The following is a 15951-nucleotide window of genomic DNA, read 5'->3' on the forward strand; positions in this document are numbered from 1 at the left end:
ACATCCAGCAAAGTGTGTCAACAAAGCAGAAGTAGCAGCTTCCTAAAAAGTGTTCTTTTACCCCTAGTGGAGGCTTTAGAGCGCGTTCTTTTACCCCTAGTGGAGTCTTTAGAGCACGTTCTTTTACCTCTAGTGGAGTCTTTAGAGCGCGTTCTTTTACCTCTAGTGGAGTCTTTAGAGCGCGTTCTTTTACCTCTAGTGGAGTCTTTAGAGCGCGTTCTTTTACCTCTAGTGGAGTCTTTAGAGCGCGTTCTTTTACCTCTAGTGGAGTCTTTAGAGCGCGTTCTTTTACCTCTAGTGTAGTCTTTAGAGCGCGTTCTTTTACCTCTAGTGGAGTCTTTAGAGCGCGTTCTTTTACCTCTAGTGGAGTCTTTAGAGCGCGTTCTTTTACCTCTAGTGGAGTCTTTAGAGCGCGTTCTTTTACCTCTAGTGGAGTCTTTAGAGCGCGTTCTTTTACCCCTAGTGGAGTCTTTAGAGCGCGTTCTTTTACCCCTAGTGGAGTCTTTAGAGCGCGTTCTTTTACCTCTAGTGGAGTCTTTAGAGCGCGTTCTTTTACCCCTAGTGGAGTCTTTAGAGCGCGTTCTTTTACCCCTAGTGGAGTCTTTAGAGCGCGTTCTTTTACCCCTAGTGGAGTCTTTAGAGCGCGTTCTTTTACCTCTAGTGGAGTCTTTAGAGCGCGTTCTTTTACCCCTAGTGGAGTCTTTAGAGCGCGTTCTTTTACCCCTAGTGGAGTCTTTAGAGCACGTTCTTTTACCCCTAGTGGAGTCTTTAGAGCGCGTTATTTTACCCCTAGTGGAGTCTTTAGAGCGCGTTCTTTTACCCCTAGTGGAGTCTTTAGAGCGCGTTTTTTTACCCCTAGTGGGGTCTTTAGAGCGCGTTCTTTTACCCCTAGTGGAGTCTTTAGAGCGCGTTCTTTTACCCCTAGTGGAGTCTTTAGAGCGCGTTCTTTTACCCCTAGTGGAGTCTTTAGAGCGCGTTCTTTTACCTCTAGTGGAGTCTTTAGAGCACGTTCTTTTACCCCTAGTGGAGTCTTTACAGCGTGTTCTTTTACCCCTAGTGGAGTCTTTACAGTGTGTTCTTTTACCCCTAGTGGAGTCTTTACAGCGTGTTCTTTTACCCCTAGTGGGGTCTTTACAGCATGTTCTTTTACCCCTAGTGGAGTCTTTACAGCATGTTCTTTTACCCCTAGTGGGGTCTTTACAGCGTGTTCTTTTACCCCTAGTGGAGTCTTTACAGCGTGTTCTTTTACCCCTAGTGGGGTCTTTACAGCGTGTTCTTTTACCCCTAGTGGAGTCTTTAGAGCACGTTCTTTTACCCCTAGTAGAGTCTTTACAGCGTGTTCTTTCACCGCTAGTGGAGTCTTTACAGCGTGTTCTTTTACCCCAGTGGGGTCTTTACAGCATGTTCTTTTACCCCTAGTGGAGTCTTTACAGCGTGTTCTTTTACCCCTAGTGGAGTCTTTAGAGCACGTTCTTTTACCCCTAGTGGAGTCTTTAGAGCACGTTCTTTTACCCCTAGTGGAGTCTTTAGAGCGCGTTCTTTTACCCCTAGTGGAGTCTTTAGAGCACGTTCTTTTACCCCCAGTGGAGTCTTTAGAGCACGTTCTTTTACTCCTAGTGGAGTCTTTAGAGCGCGTTCTTTTACCCCTAGTGGAGTCTTTAGAGCGCGTTCTTTTACCCCTAGTAGAGTCTTTACAGCATGTTCTTTTACCCCTAGTGGAGTCTTTACAGCATGTTCTTTTACCCCTAGTGGAGTCTTTACAGCATGTTCTTTTACCCCTAGTGGAGGCTTTACAGCGTGTTCTTTTACCCCTAGTGGAGTCTTTAGAGCACGTTCTTTTACCCCTAGTGGAGTCTTTAGAGCACGTTCTTTTACCCCTAGTAGAGTCTTTACAGCATGTTCTTTTACCCCTAGTGTAGTCTTTAGGGCGTGTTCTTTTACCCCTAGTGGAGTCTTTAAAGGCTGGAGTCCTACAGAGTTGCCCAGGGAACCACGCAGTGCTGGAACCGGAGCATCACTCACACCTCTCAGAGGAGCCAGAGAGCCTAACGGGGCCAGAGGACCCAATGCCTGAGAGAGAGAGATAAACAATAAACAGAGAGAGAGAGAGAGAGAGAGAGAGAGAGAGAGAGAGAGAGAGAGAGAGAGAGAGCTGTTTATATCACCACTTCTTCAGCGTATTGAAATGCTAATACAAATATTACACAACTGACCACGCGATCTGATTGGCTGACCACACACTGCTACTGTCGGTACCAAACCCGTTTTGTTATTGTTGTGTTTTTTTAAACAGATTTCGAATACTTAAGCTGCTCTTTACAGTGCGTTATAATTTTCTGATGAATGGACCAATAGAAAGGCTTCAAAATTACTTGGGAAATAAAAACCTTTTGGAAGGTTGAAGGTTTTTTCGCTTCTCTATTGAAGCTGTAGAGTGTAGAAACGATGTTTTGACGGTGAACGCGTCTGCACGCACTTAATGAACCGAATCAACGCGTTTACATGCACTTGGGCAATCAGATAATGGGGAAACTCCAGGTCTATATGAGTCAGGCAGTAATCAGATTTCTGCTTTGCAACCAGCCAATAAACTCACAGAAGACGTGACATAAATGTCACATAAAACTCTCATGTCTTTTTTTTCGCAACTTTACCTGAAAACACGAACATACATCATCTAGAAGATGAAGAATATTTAAATCCTTCATTCCGTCAAGCATGTATTTGGTTTCAGCGTCGCCCCAAAAGTGTTTTGCTGCGTCTCGCGGTGACGCTGCTCGCTTATTTTCGGTACCGCGGCCTGTTTTTGCACATGCTCAGACTTAAAGAAAGGAAAGAAATCAGAGTAAGAGTTCACATGCACTGAGAAATCTGATTACTGAGATAAAATCCAGCCTCTTTATCAGATTTCTTGATCGGATTTCTAGAGCTTACTCTGATTTAAGAGTTCCTAGTGTGCTGTTTACATGACTATTTGAATAATCAGATAACTGCAGAAATCTGATTATGATCGGATTACTGAGGGCATGCAAACGCATTCAGTGACGATATATAACAAGTCTTGGAGCTTCTTTGCTTTAAGCTGTAAAACTCTCATGCAAAAGCAACACACACTTGAGGTGGTTTGTCATTTAAGCAGTAGAACCTGAGAGGCAGTGTGTTATCGCGAAATAACCTCACGGCTGTGATATTGGCGATAACACACTCCTCTCGTGTTCTATTGCGTTAATACAACAGTTACATAAATAAAGTAATAAATTAATAAACTGGGCTGTGAACGCGGCGTTTAATATGTTTTAATGTTCGCAGTTCCTTCACCAAATTATAGTTCCTTAACGAGCAGCTTGTTGCTACGTCAGAGTAACGAGCTCCGCTCACTGCCGCAATATCAAGTTCAGCTCAGTTTTGTCATTTTTTGCCAGATCAGTATTAATGTTGTTTTGTTCCAGCCAGTCTGTAAAGCATCTTACAGCCCATTTAGTTTGGCGAATGGTATTGGGTTCATTTCTGGCTGATTCCAGGTTGTTTAGCTGTTCTTCTGTCACAGCTGCAACGGCGTCTTTGTGAAAAAAAGTGCTGTTATTTCGCCGTTAGAACGCTCCTCAACCAATCAGCTTGCGTGGCCGGAACTAACTGTTGTATAAGAATAAATAAGTCATGGCTGTGATGATCTACTGCAACCAAAACTACTGCTGTGACAGTTTTCACAATAACACACTGCCTAGAGTATTAAAATAAGTTTCCATGAGCGCTACATCCTCAGCTCTGTGCTATCCCTGTCTTCCTACCTCTACTCGGCTTAGCCTCAGCGTCTCCATCCCCTCCGCTCCCCCTCTCTCCTTCTGCTGTGAAAGAGGGACCACTGCGGAAGAGGGTGTGAGGGTATGTATGAGCTGAAAATGCTCTAAACAGCGACACACTGGTGAAACTGTCCCGACGGCGCCCTCTAGAGACTGCCAGTAGTGTTGCACGATTAAAGGATCAAAGCTCAAAGCATCACCGCTGTCACTACTGCTGCTGTCTGCCGGCCTTTTCGCTCCTCTCCCTACCACGATCTCTCCATCACTGTATCTCTCCAGGCTTGTGAGAGAACCTTTTTCCGACAGAGCCTTACAGAACCCAGGCTTCAAGTTTGTTTCCTCCCTCTGAGTGTATTCATGAAGGACAGACGGCTCGGCTAGCAAGTCCCTGCTCAGGACTTCAACAGCATCCGCCAGCACCTTTGATGAGTCTATGGAAGCACCAAAAGGAGGTGTGGGCTGGACTGAGGGGAGAGAAAGGGCTGTGGTAGGTGGAGCTGTGGGGATAGAGGCTGACGAACATGGCATATAGCGGGCCGGGCGGGTTTGGAGCGGACCGAGGGCCAGCCGGGCAGCATTAGACGAGTCCTGACCTTCATCTGATCTCTTCTTCTCTCCCTTTCTACTCTTTCTCTTTCTCCCCTGCGCTGTACCTGCATCTGCAGTCTGATTATATGTGAACAAAACACACAACGGCGTCTGATTACAGTGTTATGATGTCCGATTACATACATTCTCAGTCTCAGAAGCTCCGCCCAGGACTGTTCGATATCTATCGTGTGCTAAAATGGCCACAACTATTGGAATATGGTCAGTAGGGTTGGGCAGTATCTCTCAAAAATGATCAAAACATTTAGTTCGGTTACATCAGGGGTCGGCAACATGGGACTCTGGAGCCCCATGTGGCTCTTTTACTGCCCCGCTGTGGCTCCACAGCCCCATTAGATTTGTAGGTAAAAATAAAATAATCCTCCTTTACAGTAAAATAAAGCTCTGCTGATCGTTCAACACAGTTTAACAATAAATGGTCTTAAACTCTGGAGTTAATGTAGAACTGCTGATTCACCCTTTAACCCTGAAGATCAGTGCAGACTGCTGGTCATAGCAACACAGACAACAGTCTCGTCTAGCTAGTAGCTAACGAAACGGCAAAGAGAGAGATTTAAGACGAACATCGATAATTTGGAGGTGAATGGACTTATTTGTGTTTATAATCAGTCCAGCTGGTTTCCTGATACATTAGCGAGAAACTGACAAACACTAAAAAGTCGCGAAGCTGAAGTCAGATTCTCGTTCGCCGGATTCTTGTTCAAATTTTCCGGTTCCACCTTAAATAGTGCAGCATTTAAGGTACAGCCTCAGGCAGCACTTAAAATTCAAACAAGAAGCTGGAGAATGAGAAGCGACTTCAGCCTTGTAAAAGTCGAACGTTGAGAGACATTTTACAAGAAACTCTTGTGGAAAGGTTTCCTGCTAGAGATGCGAGAAAAGCGGCTATAACTGAGCTAAAGCTTAAAGCAGAGCAGAGTCTGCGTTTTTGTTTATTTTATATTTTTTTGCCTGCATTAGTACATCAGCACGTACTGAGACATATTTACAGCCAAGATGGCAGAACATTACTTCAATAAAATGGACATGAAATGCTGTGGCTGCCAAGGTGGTTTGATTTTTGTTGAAATGGGACAAAAAGGCTCTTCCTAACACTTGTGCTTCCCTGGCTTACAAGGTCACCAAATAGGTGAGCGCAATGCAGGATTTCTAAGCCATCATCCAACAAATGTCAAACCATCCATTTAAACAACTGCTGAACGTTAAACAGTGCTGCTAACTGAGAGGAGCTGACGAGCATTAGCTGAGCTAGCATCATAACAGCTCTTCTAACAAAAGAACATGTTGGATGCTGGGTAACTAAAGCACTGACACAGGTTTAGATGATAATGATTCCAATCTGAGGGAGTGAAGTTGAACACCTGGCGCTAAAGGAACTGAAAGAAGGAACTAAACCTGTTCTGTGGTGTTTGGATCTGTAGCGTGATCAGTTAATTAATGTTAGCTTAGCAAGCAGGCTACAAACCCAAACAGTGCCAATCCTTGATTTTCTGACAGTAAGTTAATATTGTCTACAGTTATGCACATTTTTATGTTTATTGGCTAAATTTAACATTAAAAAATTAGTTTTTATTTTTCTCGTCGCTGTCTAAAAAAAAAACATGCATCTCCAAAATAGTAACTTTACTTACCTTTTAATTCAAGTTAATGTCAAGATTTTAATTTTAGTTTTATTCCAAGTGAATCTGCAGCATTTCTATCGGTCCAATCATCATGAAAATTTCAGACAATGTGAAGGACGGCTGCTGTGTTCAAATGATGTAATCAACTAAAAATCGCTAAAAATGGAGATACATGTTTTTCTTTGGACAGCGACGATATTAAACGCAGCAAATAAACAGAGACTGTGCACTAAAATGTGAAGAAAAATGCCATATGCAAGTTTGTTCCCTGCATATGGTGTGTTTAGAGCTCATTTCCACTTAGAAAAATCAACATTTTTTCTTTTATTTTTTACCAGGGGTGTAGAAATCTGCACACGACTCTAAGCTTCACTTATTAGCTACATCAGCCTCAAAGCTCCAGTGTGAAACAAAAGAGGAAACTTCAGATGCTGAACATCTCTTGGCTGATTGACTACATTTTGGGTTAAGAGAAAACTGCATTAGATTTTCCCCCAAAGTATCACTTTAAATCCACACACAGATCCAAACTCACTCCTGGAGCTTTCAGCCCCTCCTGCTCGTTCTTCTTCTTCTCCTTTTTCTTGTCCTTCTTGTCTTTCTTCTTCTTCTTCTCCTTGTCCTTCTTGGCGGCGGCGGCGGAGGTGGGGGCGGAGCCTGAGGCGGCGGGAGCGGTCCTGTTGAGTCGCGGCTGGGTGCGCTCCCGCTCCTGAGCCACCAGGTGGCGGTACTGCTCGTCACAGGGGTGGTCCCAGGTGGACTGGCCGGTGGAGAAGTTGAAGTAGTACACGTCCCCCGTCACGTCCTGGCTGGAGAGGGGGGGAGAGGAGGGGGTCACACACACACCTCCATGTGCTTGACACAAACGTGCGCTCGCTTACACACACGGAAAAAAAAACACAGAAATGTACATGTAACAAAACGTAAACAAAAACAATGTAATGACTGGATCTCCTTTGCGTTTTGTCTCTAGTCTGCATCACTGTGAATACTGTCTCAAGGCCAACTGACACTAGAGGTCTGCTACCCCACCTGATGTGGACCCGCACAGTATTTTTGTCTTTCGGGCTGATTTATTTATTTTTTTTTAAATCTGGTTTGGGTTTTTTTTCTAATACGTCATGTTTGCTCTATTGCAGATGTACTTCAATGTGAAGGAATACGCCTAAAAGTACATGCAACAAAGCCTGACTGTGGTAAGCTGTTCACCACTGGACATCGACTACTGCCTGGTCCTGCAGGGTCAGAGCATTTCAGATACTGGCCAATGAAAACACAGAGCCTGTGGCCCGACTACTGTAAACCATACTGCGTGTGTTGTAATTAACTGTGAGCTTCAAATAAGTACTGATTTATTATTTTTCTAATAAATATCATCTTTTACAAAGTAAGATCCTAAGATTACGTTTCTTCAGAACAAAGCACTTCACATCAAACTGAGAGGTGTGTAGTCACTTATTACATTTACTCAAGCACATGTACTTAAGTAAAATACAGAGGGCTTTGCACTCTTCTGGGTATTTTCAAATCATAATACTTTCACTTCCACTCAAATATGTTAGCAAGTAAAGGAGTCTACTTTTTACTCAGATACATTTTACACACGCACACATTTTCCAAAACGCTTATCCTTCTGGGTCGCAGGAGGAGCTGGAGCCTATCCCAGCAGTCATTGAGCGGAAGGCAGGATACACCCTGGACCTGCCAGTCCATTGCAGGGCAGACAGACAGACATACACATTCACACACACACTCAAACCTAGGGGCAGTTTAGTTTTAGTGTCAAATCCGCCTGACTGCATGTCTTTGGACTGTGGGAGGAAACCCACGCAGACACAGGGAGAACATCCAAACTCCACATGGAAAGGACCCCGGTCGCCCGGCCAGGAATCGAACCCAGGCCCTTCTTGCTGTGAGGCGACAGTGGGTAGTTTTGGGATTCGTCAAACCTGTCTTTGGGCTTTAGAACTTTGTTTTAGACCAGTAAGATCCCAAAAAGAGTAGAAGTCTTCAGTTTCCTATGCTGAAAGATACAGGATTCACTACAAAGTGCCACTCCAGTTATATATATTCTGGGAAAGTATTTTTAACTATTACCTTCATCATTATTTTACCCAAGTATTTACACTTTTACTTGAGTTTGGGTTTAGACTCTACTCATCTCTGGTCAAACCACACTGAATGACTTCACATCTCAGCAACTGAATTACACAGAAGTGTAGGAAAATGGGTGGACTTGCCCTTTAATTTTACACCTGTCTACCTCTGTGTAGGGGTATAGTTGAATAATATATCAGCTGCCACCCCTACGCTGACTGAAGGACTCACTCTGCTGGGGTTTGTTGATGTGAGTGTTAGGAGTGAAAACTCGGCCTACCAAGGTTTCCATTCGGGAGGCAGTGGGGCAACGATACCCTCCCTGGCCAACCAGAGGAGCTCCGACTCCCGATCCGGATCAATGCCGATCTCTCTGGCGTACTCGTGGATCTCTGTGGGCAAAGAAGGACAAGGGTGAAAAAAAGGACACACACACACACACACACACACACACACACACACACACCTGGCAATACAGAACGTAATTATATTTTAAGATCCTGTACTTAGTATGTAATTACACTCAAACAGTAAAGTAACACAGCAAGAACTCCAATTCTAAGGTTTAATCATTTCAAAAATGATTATTTCGGATTCATCATAATTCTTCGATTGTAGTTTTCTGTGCACTTCTATAGATTCCTGAACAAAATACGCTGCAAAATCAAAATCTGGCCACTAGACGAGGGAGGCAGGATGAGTTACCTTGTTCAGAGGGGATATAGTTCTCATCATAATCCTCTTCTAGGATCAGCTGGTCTCCTATTCGGAGGGCAGCAGCATTCATGCTGACTGAAGGCGCACAAAAGAAACAAGGCAGAGTTGAAATCAATAACAAACATGAACGAGACTCGGGTAGGTCCACGTGGTGGTTCTGGATGGTAAATAAAATGTCTATATTTGTGTTGTAGTCATGGCGACCCCTGGTTCCTATCACCACCACTGTAAAGAAATCTGAACCATTTCAGACCAGACCACCCTGTTTACACAGCTCGAACACTGAACCACTCAGAAATTTTGAAAAACCGGTGGAATTGCCCTTTAATCCTGTCAGTAAGCGGTAGCTACCTGGCTGCATTTCCACGGCAACGTTAGTGAGGAACATTCAACAAAACGTTTCTAATTTGAACATTTTAAGGAAAGCTGGAAGCTTTTTCCCCACTTAGTGTGATCAAACAGCAATTATAAGCACCAATTTTATTCAAAATGTTCTGGTTTAGATGCTGAACTGAGACAGTTCACCTCCCGTGAACGTGTTGAGGTGATATTACTGCCAACACATTTTCACATCCCTGCTTTATGTATAAAATTAGCTTTTTGTATTGTAATTTAGCGCTAATAATTCAAAATTAGGTCGTTATGATCTCGTCTTATTAATAATGAGACGTAATAATTTCAGAGAACCTCTAAAAAAAAATAAAGGCTGAAGTTGGCTTTCTATTCGCCAGCTTCTTGTTCGAATTTTTCCGTTCCACCTTAAATGGCGCAGTAGTTCCATTCTCAGGTCCGTTTAGAAAGGAACTGCTGCACCATTTAAGGTGGAACGGGGAAATTCGCTGGCGAACAGTAAGCTGACTTAAGCTACGTCCGAAAAAAAACAATAAAATTAAAATTAATTTAGCAAAAACAAGCACAAATAAGCACAAAGACACCCGACTGGCTGCATTTGGGTCGAGTTTTACTCGCATTGTCACAGATGAAGCGCCAGCTACGACGGAGAAAAGTTGGCGTTAACGTTACCGCGCAGTTTACTTTACGAACCGTTTTCACCTTTTCCGTCCACAACACGCCGCCGTTAGCCCTCCGGTTTAGACAGAACCGGTCAGAAACGAACCGTGTTCATTATGAGGAAAACACGGCTAGCTTACAGCCGCGGGCAGCATCTGCTCGCAGGCGGCTAATTAGCTAAGCTAAAGCTAAGCTAAGCTAAAGCTAACTTAGCTGTCAACAACAGAGCAAGCGCAGCAGGACGGAAACCATGGCAACCACGGGTTAACCCTCACACGCCCCACAGCGCTGATTTTCATTTGTTTACTGTCTCATTTTCCTCTTTTAAACTGTTTTTAGGAAGCCCACCGACCCTATTCTGCTTTGGGAAAGGGTTATAAAATTATAAAGTCTAATTTTGTTTTAATATTAGTGAGTTTATTGCATAAAAGCGTTAGTATTTTGATAGAAGGCCCCAATTTCATTTTAAAGGTGAACTCCACTGACTTGTCCAAACCTCTGTATAATTAAATGGTTTAAGATGTAAACAGAGTCGTTCAGAGTGGTTTGGTGTGAAACGCTCTGTTCTAGAGAAACTTACTGAGTCAGAACTGTTCACAGTGGTGGTGATAGGAACCAGACGTCCACCTCTAAAAGCTCCCTCACAGAAAGTTACTACATGGTTATGAATTCACTGCCTGGTGTCTTTATGAGAGTTTTGTGATAAATTTATGGTACAAAATCTATTTTAATTCCATTCATGGCATTCTTGTTCATATATATATATATATATATATATATATATATATATATATATATATATATAGTTGCACATACTCCTAAAGGTTCTTCAAGGGTTCTTTAGTAAAGACAATGGTACATACAGAACCATGTACACTCAAAGAACCGTTTGTATGCTTAAATGGTTCTTTGCATGGTGAGATTGTTCTTCAGATTGGTGGAGAATGTGTTGTGTATGGTTCAATATAGAACCTTTTTGAAAAGAGTTCTATATAGGACCAAAAGGGTTCTTCTGTTACAATCTCAGTTTGGTTCTTTATAGAACCATATACAACATTCTCCATCATCTGAAGAACCATTTCACCATGCAAAATACCATTTAGGTATGCAAATGGTTCTTTGAGTGTTCATGGGTCTATACAGAACAGATACCACTGTCTTTACTAAAGAACCCTTGAAGAACCATCTTTTTTAAGAACGTAGACTAAACACACACATGTAGAAATACAAAAGCGAGAAACTAACGCCTACCTGACGTTTCCCACTTTAACACAGAGTCAGAAACAGAGCTTCACAAAAGCAGTGAGACACACGGCGTCGTTTACTATGTGCTTTTATTATCGTACAGTATCCAACCAAAAAAAAACGATCATTTTCATCTTCCTAAATCAGAAATAACCTCGATAAACAGCCAAAAGCAAAGAACATAAGCGTTAAATTAAAAACAGAAATAAATACCAGTGTAAAATTAGACATAAAAAAACTAAGAAATAGAAAACAGGAGTGAGAATCGCTCAACAGGAGTTCAAACGCTTGGTCAGCAGGGATTCGCTGTGGTCCCACGGCACCGCGGAGGAAAGATCGCTAAACAGGAAATCGCCGTCAATTCGGTAGTTTTCGTTGACAGCAGTCGTTAATCCGCCTCTTGTATCCATTCCAGCTGTGAAGAGAGGTGGAGATGCCTACTGGCCGGACATCTTGACCAGATTAGAGGAGTTTTTCGGCCAACTAAGCTAACATTGCTAACATTGACACAGAATAAACAGCCGTCAATGAGCATCGTGCTAATGGAGTCATGCTAACTGGTGACTACTGGTGTCTGTTCAATGTCGGCCATGTTGGCTTTGCCTTTAAACCAGTTACACTGTAAATGAAGAGCCTCCACTGTAAACCCACTGTGGTCAGGGACTAAGGACGTCCGTCACTGGCCAGTAGGGTTCACGCTAGTCTGTGAAGACGAATGGACTAGAGTTCAGCCAGTTTAGTGAACCCATTCGCTCCAAACTGCTACACTCAAAGATGGTTCTTCAAGGGTTCTTTAGTAAAGACATATAGAAGCTCCATATAGAACCATGAACACTCTAAGAACCATTCGCCTGCTTAAATGGTTCTCTGCATGGCGAAATGGCCCTTCAGATTGATGAAGAATGTGTATGGTTCTATTAAGCACCAAAAGGGTTCTGCTGTCAAGCTTTTAACAAGAGAAGAACCCTTTTGGTGCTACATAGAACCATAAACACATTCTCCATCAATCTGAAGAACCATTTCACCATTAAGCATGCAAATGGTTCTTTGGGTGTTCATCGGTCTGTATAGATGGAGAATGTGTTGTATATGGTCCTATATAGCACCAAAAGGGTTCTTCTGTTGTTACTAGCTTGATAGCAGAACCCTTTTGGAGCTATATAGAGCCATATGCAACAGTATATTAGTGCTACATAGAACCATGAACACATTATCCATCGATCTGAAGAACCATTTCACCATGCAGAGAACCCTTCGAGCATGCAAATGGTTCCTTGAGTGTTCATCGTTCCGTATACATGGAAAACGTGTTGTATATGGTCCTATATAGCACCAAAAGGGTTCTGCTATCAAGCTTGTAACAACCGAAGAACCTTTTTGGTGCTATATAGGAGCATTTCCAGAAAGGTTCTACATATGACACCAAACACAACACATTCTCCATCAATCTGAAGAACCATTTCACCATGCAAAGAAGCATTTAAGCATGTAAATGGCTCTTTAGAGAACCATTGTCTTTAATAAAGAACCCATGAAGAACCATCTTTTCAGGAGCGTAGTTGATCAGCCGAGGCATGTTTGCTTCTGTAGCTTTGCACTGGAGCTACAAGGCTAACATAGCTAACAAGTAAGGTGGGGTTTTCTGCGTTGCAGGTTAGTTTTGTGCCCTCTAGTGGTTTGTGGAGGCACTGCAGGGGGTTTGTGATGGAAATGTCAATTATTTTTTTAAATAAAATCACTTTCTTGTGACCTCATAAGTACAAAATGTGTACAGAAGTTCATTTCCATTCAACCTAAATCCACTCAGAAGTTCCTGAGTTAATCATTTCTTGATAAATGTTGTTATAACAGAAAGCTAGCAGGCTAAACCATGTTTTAATGGCTAAAACTGTTTAAGCAAATTAACTTTGTGTCACTGTATGTTTGGTACAGGTTCCTTATCAATGTATCAAGCAAGCTACACACACAAGCCTGGCTGCAGCATCATTTCGTTCAAAAATACTGCTTAAATTAAAACGGTGGCCTACGTAAAAGCTCAAGAGGTCATTTCGGTTGGGAACCCCTTAAATCCACCATTTAGCACGGTGCTAACTGCATGTGGAGTTCAGTCTCTCTAATAGACTTGATTATGTGGTTTCTGACACTGTATGATACACTATTATCTGTAAATATGGATAAAGTACAGTGCAAATTGGTGGGAGTGGCTTCCATTACTTGTTAGCTACATTAGCCTCATAGCCCCAGTGCTAAAGCTAAAGAAAGAATTTTGGCATTTTGAGGAAGGTGGAAATGCTAAAATGTGATTTTTAAAGTTTAAATAGTAGTTTTAATAGTAATAATAACTGGCCTGAACTCTTGCCCATTCAGCTAGAATTACAAGATTTACAGTCATATGCAAAAGTTTGAACAGCCCTAGTCAAATTCCACATTTTCTGACTGAAAATCCTCTATAGAGAACACATTTATGCTCATTTTACTGCACAGTGTCTATTTTTTTTGATGAATTTAAAATGTGCTATACTTTTGCACAGGCCACATTTCATGTTTTATTTTTTTCCCCTAATATGTTAAATTCAGCAGTAATCGTGCACTAAAACATGCACAACTGTGTTCTCCGTAGAGGATGTGTTAACTTATTTATACATCAAAAAACAGAAAATCAACAAAAAAAGTGCCATTTGATGGAGTCAGTGAAGGAAACTGTGCTTACAAACATGAAACTATTGCATACAGCAACAAATCAAATGAGAGATAGGTAGTTGATTAACTTACTCCCTCACCCCGAACACATGTTCCATATTTTCCAGATTTGATATGTTGAAAAGAATTAAAAAAAAAAAAAAACACAAAAAACAAACAAAAAACAAAACAAAAAAAAAGAAATAACTCATAAATCAATAACAGCTCGAGCACTTCAAGCAAATGACTACTCACTGGTCTCCAAATGTATCAAAATGCATCACTTGGCTCGCGGCAAACTGATGAATTTCACCTTTAAGGCTTTCCATTCACTTATATATACACACTATATGGACAAAAGTATTGGGACACACCTCTTAATCATTGAATTCAGGTGTTTCATTCAGTCTCACTGAACAATGAGTGCACAAAGCAGCTCCATAAAGGTCTGGCTGGGTGAGTTTGGTGTGGAGGAACTTGACTAACCCTCACAGAGTCCTGACCTCAACCCCATCAAACACCTTTGGGATGAACTAGAATGGAGATTGAGAGCCAGGCCCTCTCGTCCAACATCAGTGTCTGACCTCACAAATGCTCTTCTAGATGAATGGGCAGAAATTCCCACAGACACTCTCCAACATCTTGTAGAAGCTTCCCAGAAGAGTGGAAGCTGTTAGAGCTGCAAAGGGCGACCAACTCCATATTAATGCCTATGGATTTAGAATGGGAGTCATAAAAGCTCCTGTGGGTGTGATGTGTAGGTGTCCCAATACTTTTGTCCACATAGTGTGTATGTATATATTTTCTTCAGGAGAGCAACCCTCCACATTCAAGAATACTAAGAGCAAACCATACGCTTTCATTTAAGAAAATGCTTTTTTTTTGGACGATATTAATTAATAATATATTTATCTTAATGAAATTCATGTCATCATATGCAGTTCAAGTAGGCTCTGCCAACTCTGAATACAACAGCAATGATATATGTATTTTTTTATGAGCTCAAGCTGTTTTCAGGGTATAGAAGTAATGGTTTTTTTGTATGAACTTAATAAATAAAGGAAATAAATTAGTAAATACCTTTATGCCTGGACAAAAATCTGAAAACCTGACTGGTTAGTTAACAAAGTCGAGTTGCTTTTACAAAAAATAAAAGTGTGCTGGTTCTGTAGTTCATTTATACTGCATTATCGTCATTAAACAGACCCAGTCGTTCTACATCGGTAATCATGATTTGAATTATATATGAATTAACCCAGCCCTGCCTTAAGGTAACAGGCCAATCAGCAAAGCCCTTTTTTGTGCCTTAAAGGGAATTTTACTGATGTTTCCACATTTCTGCATACAGTGTGTGAGCTGTAATCAGAGTGATTAAGAGTGGTTTGGTGTGAAATGGTTCAGACTTCTTTACAGTGGTGGTGATGGGAACCAGGGGTCGCCATGACTACAACACAAATATAGACATTTTATTTACTATCCAGAACCACCAGTGAACCTACACGAGTCTTCTGAGTTTATATGGAATGTTGATGATGGAAAATAGTGGAAAATCTGAAATAATAAGTTTTCTTTGGGGACTATTTTGCCTCACAGCACCCTGCATGTTATGTATCCCTCCACCAAAATACATTTCTGGCCAAAACGTTACTGTAAAACTACTGTAACACAACCTCTCAGACATCAGGCAGCGTATCCTTAACCAGGGAAGGTACTTAAAGTTGAAGGTGCTGAAATTTTAAGCAGCATATGTGACGTGAATGATGATGTCATGCAAAAGGATTTTCCTTTTTATATCAGATCATCAGGAGAATGTGTCAAAACGTGCTATAATGAAGTTAAAGACAACAACACATACATATAACTGAGACATCAGACTGCTGATGCAGGCCTACATCCTCTCTCTGCTATTTGGAATGGACGAACTTTATGCAAATGAACCAGCGACCAATCAGATTGATGATGTGTGGCGCGATAACTGATTGTGTCACTCCCATAGTAACACAGTGGGACTCAACACTGGAATATACACTGAGCAAGAAATATAACAGTTGATAAAAACATTGTTGGGCTAGATTATCATTTCTGAGTTTAAAAACATTATTATCAATATATTAATAGGTTGCTATGGGGTCAGAACAGGCCTATAACTCTGAATGTGTTTTAGTGATGGG

The 15951-nt window shown here is 41.7% G+C and overlaps 1 protein-coding gene across 1 annotated transcript in view; it reads right to left on the reverse strand.

Annotated features, from left to right (window-relative positions):
* LOC118797774 (centrosomal protein of 164 kDa-like) overlaps window positions 1-10043 on the reverse strand; it is a gene marked incomplete at its 3' end in the record, with an annotated part of 32321 nt that extends 22278 nt beyond the window's left edge. Inside the window, exons 1-5 of the mRNA XM_036557038.1 lie at window positions 9890-10043; window positions 8834-8920; window positions 8409-8520; window positions 6567-6840; window positions 1942-2070 (exon numbers count right to left, since the gene is read on the reverse strand). Of these exons, the coding sequence (XP_036412931.1) occupies window positions 1942-2070; window positions 6567-6840; window positions 8409-8520; window positions 8834-8915 (597 nt within the window). The remainder of the gene's footprint in view (window positions 1-1941; window positions 2071-6566; window positions 6841-8408; window positions 8521-8833; window positions 8921-9889) is intronic.
* Between the last annotated feature and the right edge of the window lie 5908 nt (window positions 10044-15951).

The sequence above is a fragment of the Colossoma macropomum genome, unplaced genomic scaffold (assembly GCF_904425465.1).
Source record: "Colossoma macropomum unplaced genomic scaffold, Colossoma_macropomum, whole genome shotgun sequence".
Classification (NCBI taxonomy): Eukaryota; Metazoa; Chordata; class Actinopteri; order Characiformes; family Serrasalmidae; genus Colossoma; species Colossoma macropomum.